Source organism: Schistocerca serialis, chromosome 2 (genome assembly GCF_023864345.2).
Source record: "Schistocerca serialis cubense isolate TAMUIC-IGC-003099 chromosome 2, iqSchSeri2.2, whole genome shotgun sequence".
NCBI lineage: Eukaryota > Metazoa > Arthropoda > Insecta > Orthoptera > Acrididae > Schistocerca > Schistocerca serialis.
Genome location: NC_064639.1, coordinates 855,067,003 through 855,086,513, shown reverse-complemented (window position 1 = coordinate 855,086,513; position 19,511 = coordinate 855,067,003). Strand labels below are relative to the sequence as shown.

General features: G+C 45.7%; 1 protein-coding gene across 1 annotated transcript in view; it reads right to left on the bottom strand.

Annotated features, from left to right (window-relative positions):
* Positions 1 to 19,511, bottom strand: part of LOC126458155 (ATP-binding cassette sub-family C member 4-like) — a 215,910-nt gene that overhangs the window by 43,990 nt on the left and 152,409 nt on the right. Inside the window, exons 17-20 of the mRNA XM_050095017.1 lie at positions 17,392 to 17,542; positions 17,193 to 17,299; positions 7,940 to 8,063; positions 4,948 to 5,121 (exon numbers count right to left, since the gene is read on the bottom strand). Of these exons, the coding sequence (XP_049950974.1) occupies positions 4,948 to 5,121; positions 7,940 to 8,063; positions 17,193 to 17,299; positions 17,392 to 17,542 (556 nt within the window). The remainder of the gene's footprint in view (positions 1 to 4,947; positions 5,122 to 7,939; positions 8,064 to 17,192; positions 17,300 to 17,391; positions 17,543 to 19,511) is intronic.

The window sequence follows — 19,511 nt, the reverse complement described above, 5'->3', positions numbered from 1 at the left end:
TGTCAAAGGTAAGGCCTAAAAATTTGATTGTCTCCACGAGTGGGAGAGCAACGGGACCGAGTCGTAAGGACGGTGGGAGAAACTCTTTGTAGCGCCAGAAGTTAATACAGACCGTCTTCTCGGCAGAAAAACGGAAGCCATTGGCGACACTCCAGGAGTAAAGACGGTCAAGAGAACGCTGAAGACAGCGCTCCAGGACACGTGCACACTGCGCGCTGCAATAGATGGTAAAATCGTCCACGAAAAGGGAGCCTGATACATCAGCTGGGAGGCAATCCATTATTGGATTGATCGCGATGGCGAAGAGAGCGACGCTCAAAACTGAGCCCTGTGGCACCCCATTCTCCTGGCGAAAGGTGTCGGACAGGACAGAACCCACACGTACCCGAAACTGTCGATCCATTAAAAAGGAATGAATAAAAAGAGGGAGGCGACCGCGAAAGCCCCATGTATGCATGGTGCGGAGAATGCCCGCCCTCCAACAGGTGTCGTAAGCCTTCTCCAAATCAAAGAACACAGCCGCGGTCGGGCGCTTCCGCAAGAAGTTATTCATAATGAAGGTCGACAAGGTAACCAGATGGTCAACAGCAGAGCGGCGCCTTCGAAATCCACATTGTACATTGGTAAGTAGGCGTCGAGACTCGAGCAGCCAAACCAATCGAGAGTTAACCATTCGCTCCATCACTTTACAGACACAGCTGGTAAGCGAGATAGGTCGATAACTGGAAGGCAAGTGCTTGTCCTTCCCCGGCTTAGGAATCGGGACAACAATAGACTCGCGCCAGCATGCGGGAACATGTCCCTCAATCCAGATGCGATTGTATGTACGAAGAAGAAAACCTTTACCCGCAGGAGAAAGGTTCTTCAGCATCTGAATATGAATAGAATCAGGCCCTGGAGCGGAGGACCGTGATCGGCCAAGTGCGGTTTCGAGTTCCCGCATGGTGAATGGGGCATTATAACTTTCACAATTCGAGGAGCGGAAGTCAGGTGGCCTAGCCTCCTCTGCCTGTTTGCGGGGGAGGAAGGCAGGGTGGTAATGAGCGGAGCTCGAAACCTCGGCGAAAAAGCGGCCGAAGGCATTGGAGACAGCCTCAGGGGCCACAAGGACGTCATTCGCGACCTTCAAGCCAGAAACTGGGGAGTGGACCTTAGTGCCAGATAGCCGGCGCAGGCTACCCCAGACAACAGAAGAAGGGGTAGAACTGTTGAAGGTGCTTGTGAAAGCAGCCCAGCTGGCTTTCTTGCTTTCTTTAATAATACGACGACACTGAGCACGTAATCGTTTATAATTAATACAATTCGCCACTGTAGGGTGGCGCTTAAAGGTGCGTAAAGCACGTCGACGAGCACGTAAAGCATCTCTACATGCTGCGGTCCACCAGGGGACCGGTACGCGACGTGGAGAAGAAGTAGGGTGAGGGATGGAATATTCAGCAGCAGCGAGAATGACTTCCGTGAGGTGTGCGACCTGACGATCGCAGCTTGTGAAGGTTTGATCCTGAAAGGTAGCCCTGGAAGAGAAGAGCTCCCAGTCTGCCTTGGAGATGGTCCAACGAGAGGAGCACGGAGAGGGAGTATGCTGCAGGAGATGGATAACACACGGGAAATGGTCGCTCGAATATGTATCAGAAAGTGCATACCACTCAAACCGGCGTGCAAGTTGGGGAGTACATATAGAGAGGTCTAAATGGGAATAGGTGTGAGATGTGTCCGAAAGAAAAGTAGGGGCGCCAGTATTGAGGCAGACAAGATCGAGCTGGTTGAAAAGGTCTGCTAACAAGGAGCCCCTCGGGCAGGATGCTGGAGAGCCCCAAAGGGGATGGTGGGCATTGAAGTCTCCAGTTAACAAAAATGGTGCAGGTAGCTGAGCAATAAGTTGCATCACGTCTGCCCTGGTAACGGCAGATGACGATGGAGTGTAAACGGTACAAAAGGAAAACGTAAAAGTGGGGAGAGTAATGCGGATGGCAACTGCCTGCAGGCCGGTGTGCAACGTGATGGGATCGTAGTAAATATCATCCCGGACCAGCAACATAACCCCTCCATGAGCTGGGATACCTACCACAGGGGGTAGGTCAAAACGCACAGAGGTGTAGTGTGCCAAGGCAATTTGATCGCATGGGCGTAGCTTCGTTTCCTGGAGGGCTACGACAAGCGGACGGTGCAAGCGGAGCAGCAACTTCAAGTCCTCTCGGTTGGAGCGAATGCTGCGAATATTCCAGTGAATAAGTGCCATCGTAAGAAAAGAAAGATGAGAGAAGTGGTCACCTCGAAGGCCGCTTAGGGCCTGGCTTCGAGCGAGCACTGCCGCCGCTATCAGTAGGCGGACAGTCATCGTCCATTGGGTCTATAGGGTCATCGGCCATCTCGGGAGGATGGCCGGGAGGGGGAGCTTCCTCCGCCAGTGAACGGCCAGATGTACGGCGACCAGCGGTGCGGCCAGGCGAAACGGATGACGGCCTGGGGCGGCAGCCGCTGGGTGGCGCAAGAGAAGAAATGCGCCGTGGCGGGGAAGGAGAACTGTGCTTCCTATGCGCCTTTTTGGAAGGACGTGTAGTGGAAGTACCGGTCGAAGGCTGTGAGGTCGAGGTACGGAGGAAGTCTGCACGGGATGGTTCCTTCTTGAAGGCCCGTGCATCTGACTTCGGTGTCTTCGTTTTAGCAGAAGCTGAAGAAGGTGCTCGTGTCTGTGGGGTGATGGGAGGAAGAGGAGACGTCGACCGCGCGATCTTAGCACTGGCCGAACGGACGACCGTGGTGCTGAAGGTCAGATCGCATGTCTGGGTTGCTACCTCCCGGGTAGTCCGAGGAGAGGCGAGGACAGTACTGTATTTCCCCGCTGGGAGCAGCGTGGGCTTCCTACTAGCCAATAGCTTGCGAGCAGCCGAGGTGGACACTTTCTCTTTGACCCGAATTTCCTGGATACAGCGTTCTTCCTTATAGACAGGACAGTCGCGGGAGGATGCTGCATGGTCACCCTGACAGTTCACACAACGAGGAGACGGAGGTGGACAGTCACCCTCATGGGCATCCCTGCCACAGGTGACACATTTAGCCGCATTGGAACAAGACTGTCGAGTGTGATTGAAACGCTGACACTGGTAGCAGCGCGTAGGTGTCGGGATATAGGGGCGAACAGAAATAACCTCGTAGCCCGCCTTGATGCGCGATGGCAGCTTAACACTATCGAAGGTCAAGAAAATTGTCCGGGTCGGTACAAGGTCATTGTTGACCTTTTTCATGACCCTATGGACAGCCGTCACGCCCTGCTCAGCGAGGAATGATTGAAGCTCCTCGTCAGTCAATCCGTCGAGGGAGTCAGTATAGACCACACCACGAGACGAATTCAAAGTTCGGTGGGCCTCCACCCGGACAGGGAACGTGTACAGGAGGGTGGCCCGAAGCAGTTTTTGTGCCTGAAAGGCATTCTCAGTTTCCAGTAATAAGGTGCCGTTACGCAACCTGGTACAGGATTTGACAGATCCGGCTATGGCATCTACGCCCTTCTGAATAACGAAAGGGTTGACAGAGGAAAAATCCTTTCCGTCCTCAGTTCGAGAAACTACGAGGAACTGTGGGGCAGGCGGTAGTACTTTTGTCACTGTTGGCTGGTCACGTTTCCGTTTTTGGGTCGAAGTCGAAAGAGATGGAGTAGAATCCATTGCGGAGGAATCCCCCATGATTGCCAGCGTCTCCGATGGCGCGCTCCTTCCTTGTGGGGACCCTCTCAGAGGGCACTCCCGCCTTAGGTGAATGTTTACACCTCAGGTCACACCTCCCGAGAAACAGACGGAGGGACCAATCGGCATGGTCAGAAGGTATCAGCTCAGGCAATCACCCCTCCCCGGGCCTGGCCTTTACCAGGGGGTACGCGCGTGCCTTACATGTCTACCCAGGGCGGGGACGTACGCGTTACCCCGTCACCGGCTACGCGTGCGAACGCGTGGGTCGGCCTTCAGACACGCACAGGGAGGAAGGAAGAAGAGGAAAAAGAAGAGAGAGAGGGAGAAAGAGGACAGACTGTCTCAAACGCCGAGGCGGAGACCAGAGAAGGCAAGGAGAAGAAGGCAATGAGAAAGCAAGGGGAAGAAGGCAATAAGAAGGCAAGGAGAAGAAGGCAATGAGAAGGCAAGGAGAAAAAGGCAATGAGAAGGCAAGGAGAAAAAGGCAATGAGAAGGCAAGGAGAAGGCAAGGGAAAGAGTAAGGAAGACAGTGAGGTGGAGAAGAGCAAAGAAAGGAACCAACAAAAGGAAGGAAGAAACGAGAAGTGAAAAAACCAAAAGGACCACGATGATAGGTCGTGGAACCGTCCGTCTCCGGACGCAGGCGCGAACTACCCCCGTGAGGGGGATGGACTCCTTTTAGTCGCCTCTTACGACAGGCAGGAATACCGCGGGCCTATTCTAATCCCCGGACCCGCAGGGGGGACAACGGATTTGGCAATGTTAGTTGTAGGGATGGCTGGATGCCCATCCTGCCGCCACCTCATATCCCCCAGGACGGAATCAGTGTACCGCAACTGTCTGCGGCTAGTGTAAATCGTGAAATAGTGCGGACGTGTTTCAAGTGTCTGCGACGCGTGTAACTGAGGTGGAACGTTGGGACCAGCCCGGTATTCACCTGGCAGGATGTGGAAAACCGCCTAAAAACCACATTAATGCTGGCCGTCACACCGGCCCTCGCCGTTAATCCGCCGGGCGGATTCGATCCGGGGCCGGCGCGCCTACCCGAGTCCAGGAAGCAGCGCGTTAGCGCTCTCGGCTACCCTGGCGGATTGATATACACCCAGTATATGGGAACATAAAGTTAGTATCTACATGTAAGTTCGGTAAAGAATTGTAGATCGGAAGGAAAGCTCGAGGTTTCCTGTAGATGTGGTTTTGTGCACGAGTTGCGCATTGCGGGTTTAGGGCTTGCATCGTGGAAGCTGGCAGCGAACTCACCTTCTTCCGACTCGAGGGCGGGCTCTGGCGGCAGGCGCGTGTACTCCAGCACTCGCTCTATGGAGGTGGCCTGGCTGACCATCTCGTTGAGCTGCAGCACGCCGTACTGCAGCATGCCCGTCAGCAGCAGGGACTGAGACACCGCCAGACCCACGTTAGACCCGGCCACGGAATCTGCAAACGGAACGCAAGTTCACATCGTAAGTAGGCTGTTTAGGTTTTTGTATTGGTAACGCCACGTAGCGCTCTGTATGAAAATCACTGACTGCGCCGTGTGCAGTCTGTGGCTAGTTGGACTCATTGTTGGAATATTCGCTTGTGTCGTGTTGGGCAGTTGGATGTGAACAGCGCGTAGCGTTGCTCAGTTGGAGGTGAGCCGCCAGCAATGGTGGATGTGGAGAGGGGGGGGGGGGGGGGACAGAGAGAGAGAGAGAGAGAGAGAGAGAGAGAGAGAGAGAGAGAGAGAGAGAGAGAGAGAGAGGGGTTGCTATAAGCGGACGACCTGGACGTGTGTCCGATAGAAAAAGAAAATCTGTAAATATGGATGTCATGAATTGAGATTATATATATATAATCACTTTCGGACATTATTAAGGTAAAACATTTGTTCTCTATCAAAATCTTTCATTTGCTGACTGCCTATCAGTAGTTAGTGCCTTCAGTGGTTAGAATCTTTTATTTAGCTGCCAGTATGGGCGCTCGCTGTATTGCAGTAGTTCGAGTAACGAAGATTTTTGTGAGGTAAGTGATTGATGAAAGGTATAGGTTATTGTTAGTCAGGGCCATTCTTTTGTAGGGATTATTGAAAGTCAGATTGCGTTGCGCTAAATATATTGTGTGTCAGTTTAGTGATGATCAGAATAAGTAAAGAGATAACTGAGTACGTTCAGTTTTGCTCTGCTGTTTGAAAAACAAATAACATAGAAGTTTATCAGCACTGTCATTTTTATAATTTTTTCTAAGGGGTCGTTTAAACGTCTACATCCTTTTTGTTATAACAGTACAGCGTGGTAAAATCTACTGCTTCCGTGACACTGACCATATGTAACTAATTAGCTCACCATTCAAGATATTAGTCACTTCGTTCAAAGAGAATATTGTGATTTTTGAGCAGTTCCGGTAGAGAACTGAGGACATGACTTTCTACTACTGACGTAAATCAAGACGGTGGAGTAGTACGTACGTGCTAGTTGGCTGTGTGGACCATAGTATTTCAACATTCACGGCAATCAAATATTGCACTTTCTACCGTATCTTTATTAAAAATATGCCGTAGACACTTCCGCCGTCTTATAAGCTGACAACAGCCCTGTACATAGGTCTGCACTCATTCGTTCTTGGTTTGAGGAACTATCAGGTGCCTCGACTGGCTCACGAAATCATCGCATTGAAAACGTCAGGAATTTTTTGAAACAAAGCGTGAATCGTGACAATCAACGTCTCTGCAATTTGGTAGTTCTAAGGGCAACTATCTATGAGCGGCTTCAGCTGGATGTGGCGAACCTGAAATCTCGTGGACGCAATTCCTCACTGAACAGAGGCCGTTATAAAAGATGGAGGCGGTATTACACCGTATTAGCGTGATAACTGATTATTTGTCGAGTGTACTTACCCAGGTGTATAGAACCTAAATTGTAACACCTACATAATAACGTCCAGAATAAATTTTCCCTCTGCAGAGGAATGTGCGTTGATAGGCAGCTTCTACGTGCGGGATCGTGACTCAAACTCGGGTTCTTTGCCTTTCCTGGTAAGTGCTCTTTCAGTTGAGCTACCCAAGGACAACTCACGACTCGTCCTCACAATCTTACAACCACCAGTACCTTATCTCCTACCTTCCAAACTTTACAGAAGTTATTCTGCGAAACTTGCGGGATTAGCAATTCTAGACGAAAGAATATTGCGGAGACATAGCTTAGCTACAGCCTGGGGGATTTGCTTTGAGGACTGATAGTGAGTCGTTCCCGTTTAGCTCAATTGGTAGAGCACTTGCCCGTGAAAGGCAAAGGTCCCGTGTTCCTTTCTCGGCTCGGAAGTTTCGTACCTAGTAACATGTTTGGTCCTTCATCAGTCTTCCCTACGGAAGCAAACCTGCGCTGCATCCCTACAGGGAAAAATATTTGATCATAGAGCAACCTGCAATGTTCTTAATGAATGCTGATTTCAGTTTTCACTCACTCCTCGAAAACGGAGCACATTACTTTCATTGATGAAGTGACTGCGTTACGCACCGCCTTAACGCAAAATAGTTAACATTCTATGTGAGACCACTGGAAAAATTGTGGCTATCACGAGAGCTCTTTAAGGAGGCCATTAACTACTTCCCTCCTGTAAACAGCCCCTGCTCTAATGGCTCTTGCCATTTCTTATTGATTTTCTACTTTCTGATTTTCTACTTTCAACAATGCTTTTCAATAACAGAATGCAGACAGTGTGACATACATGAGTTTCCTTCGACGACAACAATTAACACACCACCCAAAGTGACCTCATTCGTTGCCAATTTATCTCAGAAACATGCAGAAAGTTTGTTCAGTGGTACTGCTAATTTCGTGAGTAAAAAAAAAGACTGAAAAACTAAATTTACAATTTCTTGATTACATAATTGTGAGTGATATGAGCGATAATTTCAGACATACAAGATTTTCAAATAGCTTATCGATACAAAACGTCACACGATTTCTAATTCAGTCACTATTCCCAACTACAGTTTGATAAGATGCGTTTCAGTAGAATGCTCTCATTTCGAGGTCCCCTTATGTTATTACCTTTTACCGTGAAGTACATATCTTTTAAATAAAATATTTCTGCTGGCTGTACCAGGCGGGTCAGATAGTGAAATGTCACCTCTGAGCAGAACAATACTATTCAATTCTTTGCTGCCTGTGTTTTGTACGGTTTACACACAATGCGACAAACTTAACACTTGCTGACAAATCTACAATAAAATCGAGTACAGATATTCGGAGGTTTACTGCCAGCCGTTACTTACCAGAATTAATGACAAGGAAGCTGAAAGTGACGAGAGTGACGTAAACGACGCTGAGTAAATCCAGCCACAGTCCCAGCGCAGTTCCAGAGCACACGTACAGGAACCAGGCTGATGTGTGTCTGTCCTGGAAGAAATACCAGAAAGTTGTGTGAAATCTCTGAAAACTAATCAAAAAACATGTACAGTTCTGGTGGAAATTAATAAGAAACAGGTTTGTAGTCTTATCAGAAAAAACTCTAGACTCTTGGGCACAAAACACGATGCTGAACTATTACATCTGAAGTATTCTATGTTTGCCACCACCTGTACAAAATCATGAACTATTTTAACTAATTTGTACAGCAGATGGCAAACACGGAACTATCTCAATTCCTGACACGTGTATCAAGTCAACTGCAACTGTTACTATAACTTTTGCTGTACCGTAACAGCAATTAATCTTCCACACAATTCAAGGAAAAAGAAAGGGTATACATTATTACCACTTTGTTATAAAACATTTCTTAACAACGTCAAGTTACATACTTTTCGAATTAGCCTTTTCTGCAGACAGTGAAACTCCTGTACGGGAATGAATGTTTTCTGCAGTGTGAAATCCTGTTTTCTCTGTTCGTTCTTGAGATCCAGAAGGAAGTAGATAGCGCATCTCCAGGCGTTGCCGTGTTTCTCGACTTCCGTAAGACCGATAATAGATCTATACAAATGAGCTGGCTGGCAGCGTCTGCTTGAGTCTGTTCGCTGACGCACAGGAGAGCAACAACATTAAGACGGTTAGTATGAAATGAAGACCGACCTGCAGGTGATTGATGCCCGCTTCAGTGATTGACATCTGAGCAAACACAGTAACACAAGACGCAAGGCGCAAGGGAACGACACACTTCGAAGAAATTATCCGAATGGGACGGAAATCTGTGATATACATGTACAGGTAAACAAAGAACTACAATTTTTGGAAAAAAAAAATATTTTTTCAAGAGGAAGAGCTTAACAGATTGAGAAAGCCAATAACGCGTTTGTCGACCTCTGACCCTCAAGCAAGCAGCCATTCAGCTTGGTATTGATTGATAATAGTTGTTAGCTGCCTCTCCTGAGGGTATAGTGCCAAATTTAGTCCAATTAGGGCGTTACATCATCAAAATCCTGAGCTAGTTAAAGGGCCCTGCCCATAATCTGAACGTTCTCAACTGGGGAGAGGTCCAGCGACCTTGCTAGTCAAGGTAGGGTGAGGCAAGCACAGAGACAAGCATTACAAATTCTACGTGTGCGGGCTTTATCTTGCTGAAATTTATGCCCGGATAGCTTGCCATGAAGGGCAACAAAACGAGGCGTAGAATACCGTCGACGAACCGCAGTGCTATAGAAGGGTACCGCGGCTGACAACCAAAGAGGTCCCACTATGAACAGAAATGGCATCCCAGAGCATCACTCCTGTTTGTCGGGCTGTATGGCGGACGACACTCGTGTTGGTATTCCACCGCTGTCCGAGGCGCCTCCAGACTCGTCTTCGCTAGTCGTCGGGGCTCAATCCGAAGGGGCAATCATCACTGAAGACAATTCTGCTCCAGTCAATGAGATTACAGTCTGGAGACATACTGGATCTGACTGTACCTAACCCTATGGCCTGCCAACCAGGAGCCATGCTCTGAGGTGTTATTTCGTATGAGGACCCCTTTGGCTGTCATCCGTGGCACACCTACAGCAAAGCGGTACGTCGACGATATTCTATGCCCAGTTTCGTTGCCCTTCATAGCGAGCCATCCTAGGCTTACATATCAGCAAGGTAACTCCCGCAAGCACACGGCTAGTGTTTCTGCTGCTTGTATTCGTGCTTGCTAAACCCTGCCTTTGCCAGCGAGGCTGTTGGATCTCTCCCCAGCTGAGAACGTTTGAACCATTATGGGCAAGGCCCTCCAACCACCTCTGGATTTTCGTGACAAGTAAATAACACCTACAGCCGTCCTTATGATTTTATTTTATTTTGTCGCTACCAGTTTCAGCACTTCAGTGCGTCATCTTCAGGCAGTTTTTGATGCGATGAGCATAGATTTAAGTGTCAGGAAGTCGTTTCTGAAAGTATTTGTATGGAGTGTAGCCATGTATGGAAGTGAAACATGGACGACAAATAGTTTGGGCACGAAGGAAATAAAAGCTTTCGAAATGTGGTGCTACAGAAGAATGCTGAAGATTAAATGGGTAGATCACATAACTAATGATGAAGTATTGAATAGAATTGAGGAAAAGAGGAGTATGTGGCACAACTTGATAAAAAGAAGGGACCGGTTAGTAGGACATGTTCTGTGGCATCAAGGGATCACAAATTTAGCATTGGAGGGCAGCGTGGAGGGTAAAAATCGTAGAGGGAGACCAAGAAATGAATACACTAAGCAGATTCAGAAGGATGTGGGTTGCAGTAAGTACTGGGAGATGAAGAAGCTTGCACAGGATAAAATACAATCAGGACGGCTGTAGGTGTTTTTATTTCTTGTCACGACAGTAAACGGCCGTCGTCCCAGAGACCTCCTGCTAAAAGGATGGACCAAAGAAAAAAAAAATCTGTGGTTTTTGACGATCTAAAGTCCCAGCTACACAGAATTTGAACAATATCCCTCAGTAAGTCATCCAACAACTATCAAAGCCAAGTTTAACTGCGTGCACAAGGGCCAGAGGTGGACCGATATGTTACTGACTCGCTAAATTTGTGAGCCTATTCTCTTAAATTATGCAATTTTTCTGAAATTCTAGTCATATGTTCGTCTGTACATGTGTATCACATTACCTCTTACCGTCGTGTTTTGCTAATTCCTTCCCGTGTGTCTTTTTTCATTTACTTGGAGTGTGCATAAAACATGATGTAACGCGCGTAAATAGACGGAAAGACTGGATGATGTTTGACTGCGCGAATAGCGATCAGTTATTGCCATGAGCTACATACTCAAAGAACCTGTTTCTGTTCCGACCGATGAATAAATGTAGCCGCAGCCAAACCAAGCGATAATTTACTTTAATTGGAAACACCGCAAGGAATTTTACTTCACAGACGAAAGAATTCTGTAACAATCTTCCTTCGACTAGTTCTTTAGCACTCTCATCAAGGTGGAGTGATGGAATACAGAAAATAGGAAGACTAGAACAATTATTTGCAGGTTTAGTCACCGTGAAAGTAGCCCAGAAAAACGCAACGAAGCACAGTGGCAGATGTAAGAACCAGGACGTGGCAGAGGGTCTTCGTCAAAAAATATCGGTAGCCTATATTTGAATACTTATGAAAGGACAATATTACAGCCTCCGTCCTACACCTCATGTAGTAATGATAAAACTAATAATAATTGAACAATTGGAAATTCGGGTTCATACGATAGGGTACGGAGATATATATATATATATATATATATATATATATAAGATTGTGTGTGTGTGTGTGTGTGTGTGTGTGTGTGTGTGTGTGTCGGTGGTTCGAAATGGGGGGGGGGGGGGGGGGCGCACGTGTGCCGAGCGTCTACCTGCAGACCCTGAGACGGTCCCGAAATGCCCATTCTTTTCTCCTTTGTCCTGCAGGTAGCCACGACAAAAGTGTCAGACCATCAACGCTGAGAAATGCCGTCAGATCTGTGTTCAGGAAAGTGGTTATTCCACACGGCCGCATTCTCCTGGTGCAAGCACAGGGAACTGCGACAGACGAAGTGACCAGAGGGGGAATGATAAACTAGTACGAGAACGTTTTTATCGATGGATGGGGCATGTGTACCTGCAGCCGTAATTACTTTGTATGTGGAAGTCTACACAGATGAAATTATCCGTGGGTATATTAGCAACTATCTGCAACCACAATTACTTTGTGGTTCAGAGTTAAAGGACAATGTCGGTACTACAGCACAGATTTCTTTAAATTACATGACGTGAGGATCGCTATTACTCCAGTAAGGGAGCGTGCTGGATTCTTAGAATCTCGCTAAATACAGTTTCAGCGAAATTCTGCTTCCACCTTTAACTTCGTACTAACATCGCCTAGAAGGATCCTCCTCATGTCTTGTGGTCGAAACCCTAACGTTCGTGTCGTCTGAAGTACATTCACGAAGACATCCGTGGCCACTAATTACCTACGATGTACAGTTTCTGATATTGCTGCTGTGTAGTGGCTTGGTGACCACTTAAGATGTTCTAGGGAGTTAAAATATTATTGACTCTGGATCAGTGAAATTAAAGATGCGCTCGAAATCAACACTGAGAAAAACCAAATGAATATTGGTGATCTAATAAAATTTTAGTTGTTTTTTTGATGGTACAGAAAAATCTTAGTGGTGAGACTGTGTGTGAAAATGGCTCTAAGCACTATGAGACTTAACTGCTATGGTCATCAGTCCCCTAGAACTTAGAACTACTTATACCTGACTAACCTAAGGACATCACACACATCTACGCCCGAGGCAGGATTCGAACCTGCGACCGTAGCAGCAGCGCGGTTCCGGACTGAAACGCCTAGAACCGCTCTGTCACAGCGGCCGGCACTGTGTGAAAAAAAAAAGTGTTCCACGCAAAAAATTTATATTTCATGTAACACATCTTAAGCAGGAGTTTTAACTAAATAAAGTAACTGCTTTTTTTAATGTCAATACTTAAAAGCTGGATGCACTGAATTCAGAAGACGAAAATACTTCAGGCCAGGTTCAACAATAACGCAAGATATTCGGATTGTCGAATTGGTTAAATTTGGTCAGCAGTATCAATAACCACTGATGCGGTTAGCATTTTGTTTATCCACGCGGACTTAGTCACCGATAATACAGATTATCAATAAAATGTATTAATTTTATGTATTCATTTTGATCGATCGTGCACGTTAACATTTCAGCAATTGGTTTCCGATGCATTACGTCTTCGGAGGCATTATATGGGAGCGAAACTTAAGTTTAAGCAGCGTAGGTAAATGAAAATTTGACTTATGTCCTCGATTATTCTTTTAAAACTTTTCACTCCCTACCCATCGAGGATGGGGCGATCATAGAACACGTCCATTCGCCCGAAATTCGCGTAGAACGTTCTTTCCACTGTGGAAAATTTGGGAGGCCATTTCCAGTTTCGGCATTTGCTGATAACGAGGAGAAGCCTCCCAAAAACGTTAACCGGAACTAGAGGCTGCGACTAGTTTAATTTGTTGGGGCAATACTGTCACTGATGTGCCAAAGTACTATGATCACTGCCCCAGGGGACTCTATGCCCCATGATGGCGTTGCAGGTACACGACGCGGCAATGGAAATGCTCATGTACTAGCGGAGCAGAGATGAATGGGAAGTCTGTCTAGAGATGCCGATTTGTCGATGAAAGTGCTAGCAGCGTGCCAATGCAATATATCTTCACTTTTTTTGCTGCATAAGATCGCAGGGTCAGCGCCTTGTTTCTGAAAGCTATTGTCTCTTTCCAATTTCGCCAGAAACTAAAATATCCGGTAAGAAACCCTCGAAGGTTTCTTTGCTAAGAGCAGGTTGTTATGGCCTGGCCCCTGGGAACCATCATGTCGGAAACATGGGGGGGGGGGGGCTGTTTGCGAGCATCTGGGGGTGAAGAACTGTCGGGAGCATCTAAGGGAAGTTGCTGAAGGATGATGAAACCACGAGTAAGTGACAAGGGATTGGAAATCCACACATTACACAACGTGGGGGGTTGGAGGCTTACCCTCTCTGTGAAGCAGGATCGGTGGCGAAATGTGACATACGACTGCAGAGTGTATTGCTGGGGCAGGCACAAGTTTTCCGGAGGACACTGATGAAGATGGGTCTCTGCAGTAGACTACCCCTACTTGTTCCCGAGTTAACCCAAAGATATCGTTAATTACGATTGCAATGGGCATTGAGACTTCACTGTGGACCAATGCAAATGTATCGTCTGATTAGATGTATCACATCCCTTCCTTCCTCAATACCCAAGGGAACGGCTGTTCGAAACTTACTGCCCCACTGGTGCAGTCAGAATTACACCATGGATGTGATTCAGCTGTATTTTCATGGGACCTGCAGTAGCAACACAAGGCCAGATGGTATCTGTTTATTACTTTAACACTGTTGCGGATTACATCCATTCTCCAACGGCGACGTCATCTTCCAGCAGGATAACTGTTGGTGTAATGAACTCAGACTCTTGCTACAGTGGTCTGAGGAGTATCAATGAGAATTCAGATTGATGTTGGTCACCAAATTCGACTGATTCCTGTCCGATGGAACACATCATCAGAGATGCTACCGGCAGCAGCTCTCTGTCGAGAAGCAGCTGGCCCGTAACGTAAGGAAACCTGCTTAGGACTCGTCGAATCCAAGCCACGAAGAATCGCTGCTGTATTGCTTTGTTTACGTGGAACAGCACGCTATTAAGCAGGTGGTGATAATATTTCATCTGAGTGTACAGGGTGTGTGACTATTATAGATACAAGCGAAATGAGTCAGTAGCGAACAATGAATCAAGCAGAACTAGTAATTAACGGAGGTCCTGAAATCAATGGCTTCTCTGTTTTGACGTATTACGACTGAGTAGAAGAACTCACAACAGAGTCTTCGATGATTGAGACTACATACTAGCACAAATACATTACAACAAATGTCCCACATGGCGACTGTTCATGTGAAGGCAGCCTTCAGCATACATGCTCATCGACACCCATCCATGTTCAAAAATCCCAGGGGTGTTCTGAAGGCATTAACAAATATCTATAATGCGTTCTCTGAGTTCATCGACACTAACAATACGGCTGCAATACACCAAAGCTTTTAAATATCACCACACCAAAAAATGAAACAAGCTCAAGTAAGAGAACCTGGGAGGCCACGGTATTAGCGAAACACGACAGATAACCTTGTCGAAGATTGGTGCTACATTTTCCCGAACAGCAACAGGTACATGTCTTGGTGCACCATGATGAATGAATGATTTGCATTTCCTTTCACTATAAGTATCATCCTAATAGCCTATTACCTGTTGCAGGAGATGAAGGCATACACGAATTTTACGTCGCTGAGGTAGGGAATGTGCCTATATCAACTGCTCTGACAGCTGCTCATGTGTTAATGGAAATTCTCCGTTCACTGGTAGAATATGGGTTCTCCTAAACCAGAACGCGTGGGTTGTGAGTGTTCACAATGCCGTCTCGGGTAAAGCATGAGTCATCTGTAAGTAACAAGCGCATTAGGAACTGAATCATTGCGTAAGGATGGATTGGCAGAAGGCAACCTGGGCTGGAAATTCAGGTGCGACCAGCGCTTGCACGCTTTGTATACGATACATTTTGTACTATTGTTGCGCATGTAATGTCTGTCATATGGTGAAGGGCTTAACGCATTCTGCTGCAAGCATCCTCGTGGTACGTGCGCCCGGCATTGCATCCACTTGTTAATACGCGCCCCTTCATTCGTGTTGTCGACACTATTTTTGACCAACCTGCGTGTTCCATTTTAGGTTTTAATGAACCAGTGTCGTGCAGGAGCTAATGGAACCTAGTTGACAAACTGCTGTCTGGCTGTCCTCTGTCGATACGTTTCATCATTAAATCGTGCTGCCTCGCGTGAAATGCCGTTAGCACGCCTGTAGGTAAATTGGATATCACCCATTTCTTCGTATGAAAATCGCTGTAGAGCAGTGGCAACCGCTTCAAATGCTACACATGTACACTGCTATTTCTGTTTACTGTGGGAACTAGTACGATAGACATTAACAATGGCATGACTACAATTACGTATACGTTCGTATCGGCGAAACCATTGGTTTCCGGACCTGTTATTTACTTGTTTCAATACCTTCTACTCGCTCCTTTTGTTTGTATCTATAATTGTGAAACATTTTGTATAACCTACTTACTAGTACATTAAACTACGTCAGTGCTGTCTTTTACTGTATCTGACACTCCAATTATGCTGCATCTTCTGAGTTTCGAAATAGATTTGTGCACATTTCTTGCGCTCGCTTGTAAGAGTTCTAAATGTGTGTCTGGAAACGAAATGTCCTTCCAACATCGACACCGATCTTCTGATACTGATTAAGAGCAAAGCAGTTATATTTGGTTATTACCGTCAAGCTGTGGAGAAATAATTACGAACTCCATTGTATGTTGATGTTTGAATACAGAATACAGGATTCCCTCGACAATGAACTCAACGGACTTCCTTTGTACAATATATTCTGAGTAACGCTTGAAGAAAGAAATATATTTGGCTCCATGTTTTTGTTTAATGGATGCATTACTAAATGGTAGGCAGCCAACACTTCACCGTGCTAAGCGCTTCATTTTCAATATCCGTCGCTCTTTTACTAAGTAAAGTTTTTTGGCTCTTTAGTTCTCTCTCTCTCTCTCTCTCTCTCTCTCTATCTCTATCTCTATCTCTATCTCTATCTCTATCTCTATCTCTATCTCTATCTCTATCTCTATCTCTATCTCTATCTCTATCTCTATCTCTATCTCTATCTCTATCTCTATCTCTATCTCTTATCTCAGTTTACAGTAATATCATTTACGTAGAGTGCGATCGAAAGAAAAACCTTTTCTGTCTAAGCTTTTACTGTCTTTCAGTGGAATTGTTGTACGATATTCGCTTTTCTGATGGTTCCCAACGTTTTTATTTTGTATATTCGATAGTACGTTCTTGTTCTGCGAAGCGTATTACCAACATGATCTGTACATTTATATCAATGTTTCAGCTTCCGATCAGTAATTGCATTCCATCCTCCCGAAGACTCATTCTTAAAAAAATTATATTTGGGTACAGCTGAAAGGTGGGTCCAAGTTGTCAATGTTCTCGCTTTTTCGTGCAATTTTTTAACGAACAAAATCAGAATCTGGTTTTATTTTATGTAATGTCATTACGGTAATTTGTTTCTTTGGGTAATTAGTACTCCCTCCAAGGATACTGTATGTTTATGGATAGCACCGAAATATTGACAGAACCGCTAATATGATAAATTTACAGTAGTCTGATCCCGTGTTAACGTACAAACGAGTGAGCGAGTAACTATATGGCGTCTGTGTTCCATGTCTCGCGTGACGACTATTGAACACTCGGAGCGGCAGAGGGGCTTGCGTGTCCCCTGGTCGGGTGACACTTTATACGCTATCTGGATGCGACGCAGATGATCGAACCCCTATTCGCGTAATGCAAACTGTGTCGTCAAAATAAATATTTTGAAGTTCATGCTGTTTTCTGAACTTTGCTGAGTATCGTTGTAGGACAGTGCCAACTGCCTGTATAAAGTGTGACGAGAGGCACTGTTTCTCACCTGGTGAGCGTCGAACTCGTGCTTGACCATCTCCTGGACTCTTGCAGAGCGCACTGTCGCTAGGCCGTTCAGCGTGTCGGACAGATGCGAGAACACCGGGCTTCGTCCTGCAGAAACATCACAATTAACTTTGTTATTTGCAGCCGTCGTCATTAATCGAAGCACTTTATTACATGGCAAGATACCGCAAAACACTCACGTATTCCTTCCAACTGCTTCACGTTCCGTCCTGTAGATATGAACATCACAGACAGCCATATGAAGAAAACTGACACCACTGCCAAAGGAACTATCACAATGTACTGAGAGATGAGCACCAGGATGATGATTCCAAACATACAGAGGAATATCTGCAACACAAAGAAATGAAGTGTTCTGTTATACAAAACGGAGTGAGAATTATTGGTTAGAATACGACAAATGTGAGAACGCGCCAATACCAGATTCGATATACGAGTATTTGGCTGGCACCGACATCAACACCCAAAATTATGTCAATACCTAAATACCTACATCTGCGCAATTACTCTACAATTCACACTGAACTGCTTTGCAGAGGGCCCATAGAAACACTTTCCGACTATTTCTCGACCGTTCCATTCTCGAATAGCACGTGCGATGAACGAAGACCTAAATCTTTCCGTGCGAGCTCTGATTTATTTTATTACGGCGGTGATTTCTCCATATGGAGGTGCTAGTCCAAGTACTTTACAGTCAGAGGAGAAAGGTGGCGATTGAAACTTCGTGAAACACACTCAACACAACTAAAACCCCATTATTTTAATGATTACCACCTTATCTCGCTTATCATATTCGTGATTCACTATTCACTAATCCGTAATTGTACAAAACGAGCCGCCCTTCCCTGAACCCATCAATTTTCTCCGTCTATCCCATCTGAGGAGCAGCTCGCATCGTACACCAATAACATAAAAGAGGACGTACAAGCATTGTGTAAGAAGTCTCACCAGTAAAACTATTGTAGCCTCTAAGTGTTCGGCTAACAGAATGCCTTCTTTGGTCCACCTTCCGTAGCAAAATTTTCTATGTGGTTGTTCCGACCGAAGTTGTTCGTAACTGTAGTCCCAAGATACTTACTTGGATCAACAGCCTTTAAATGTGTGATTTATCGTGTAACCGAAATTTAACGGAGTTTTTTAGTACTCATGTGAAGGACCCCACACAGGCGCTTTTCGCACCAATCAGATATCTTGCCTAAATCATTTTGTAATTCGTTTTGTTCTTTTGTTGACCGTAATAGAGGGTAAACAACGAATTAGGTACTGATATCGACAATATCGCAATCTATTTGATTGCTTTTCCGTGTATTTTTAAGTTTGTCTAAAGAAGTTAAGGGATTAAGGGGAAGAGGGCGATATTTCAAGACTGATATGTTTAGATGAACCAACTTGAATATAAAACGAAATACAGATGTTAAGCAGTAGAAGACTAAGATAACCGTACTAACATACTAACCACAAACAAGATACAAGTTTAGATGAATTTTCTGCTACAGATGCCTGCCATTACTGCAAGTTGTTTTCTTTTTTTTTATAGAGAAAAGCATTATTTAGAATAGAAGAAAAAATGAGACTTTTCTTTGTTTTGAACTAACAAATGTGAGCACGAAATCAAAATCATAAGCATTTGTAATTTTCACTATTGCTCCTGTTTCCTGTACAGTAGTATATACGAGGGTAATCCCAAAAGTAAGGTGTCCTGTTTCTTTTTTTGTAAGTACATAGGCGTGTTTATTTCTTAAAGGCTTGAACATTTAGCTATTTTTCGACATAATCACCATTTCTGTCTATGCATTTTTGCAAGCCCTTGTCATACCAGCTCGCCGCCATGCTGTTTGAAAGTTATTAACCTCTTCTTTCACCTCATCGTCGGAGCTGAATCGCTGGGACCATAATTAACGCTGACAGGTACTGTGAGACTCTGAAAAAACTCAAACGGGCAATTCAGAACTGGAGAAGAGGAATGTTTAGCAAGGGCGTACACATTCTCCATGACAGCGTTCGCCCACACATCGCTCGGTAAGCCGTTGCTCTCCTGCAACAGTTTCAGTGGAACATAATCATCCACCTACCCTATAGTCCTGGCTTGGAGCCCAGTGACTATCACCTGTTCCATAGGTTAAAAGAACATTTGGCCAGAAAGCGATTCAGCTCCGATGACGAGGTGAACGAAGAGGTGAAGGAGGAGGTGAAGGAGGAGGTGAAGGAGGAGGTGAAGGAGGAGGTGAAGGAGGAGGTGGTGAAGGAAGAGGTGGTGAAGGAAGAGGTGGTGAAGGAAGAGGTGGTGAAGGAAGAGGTG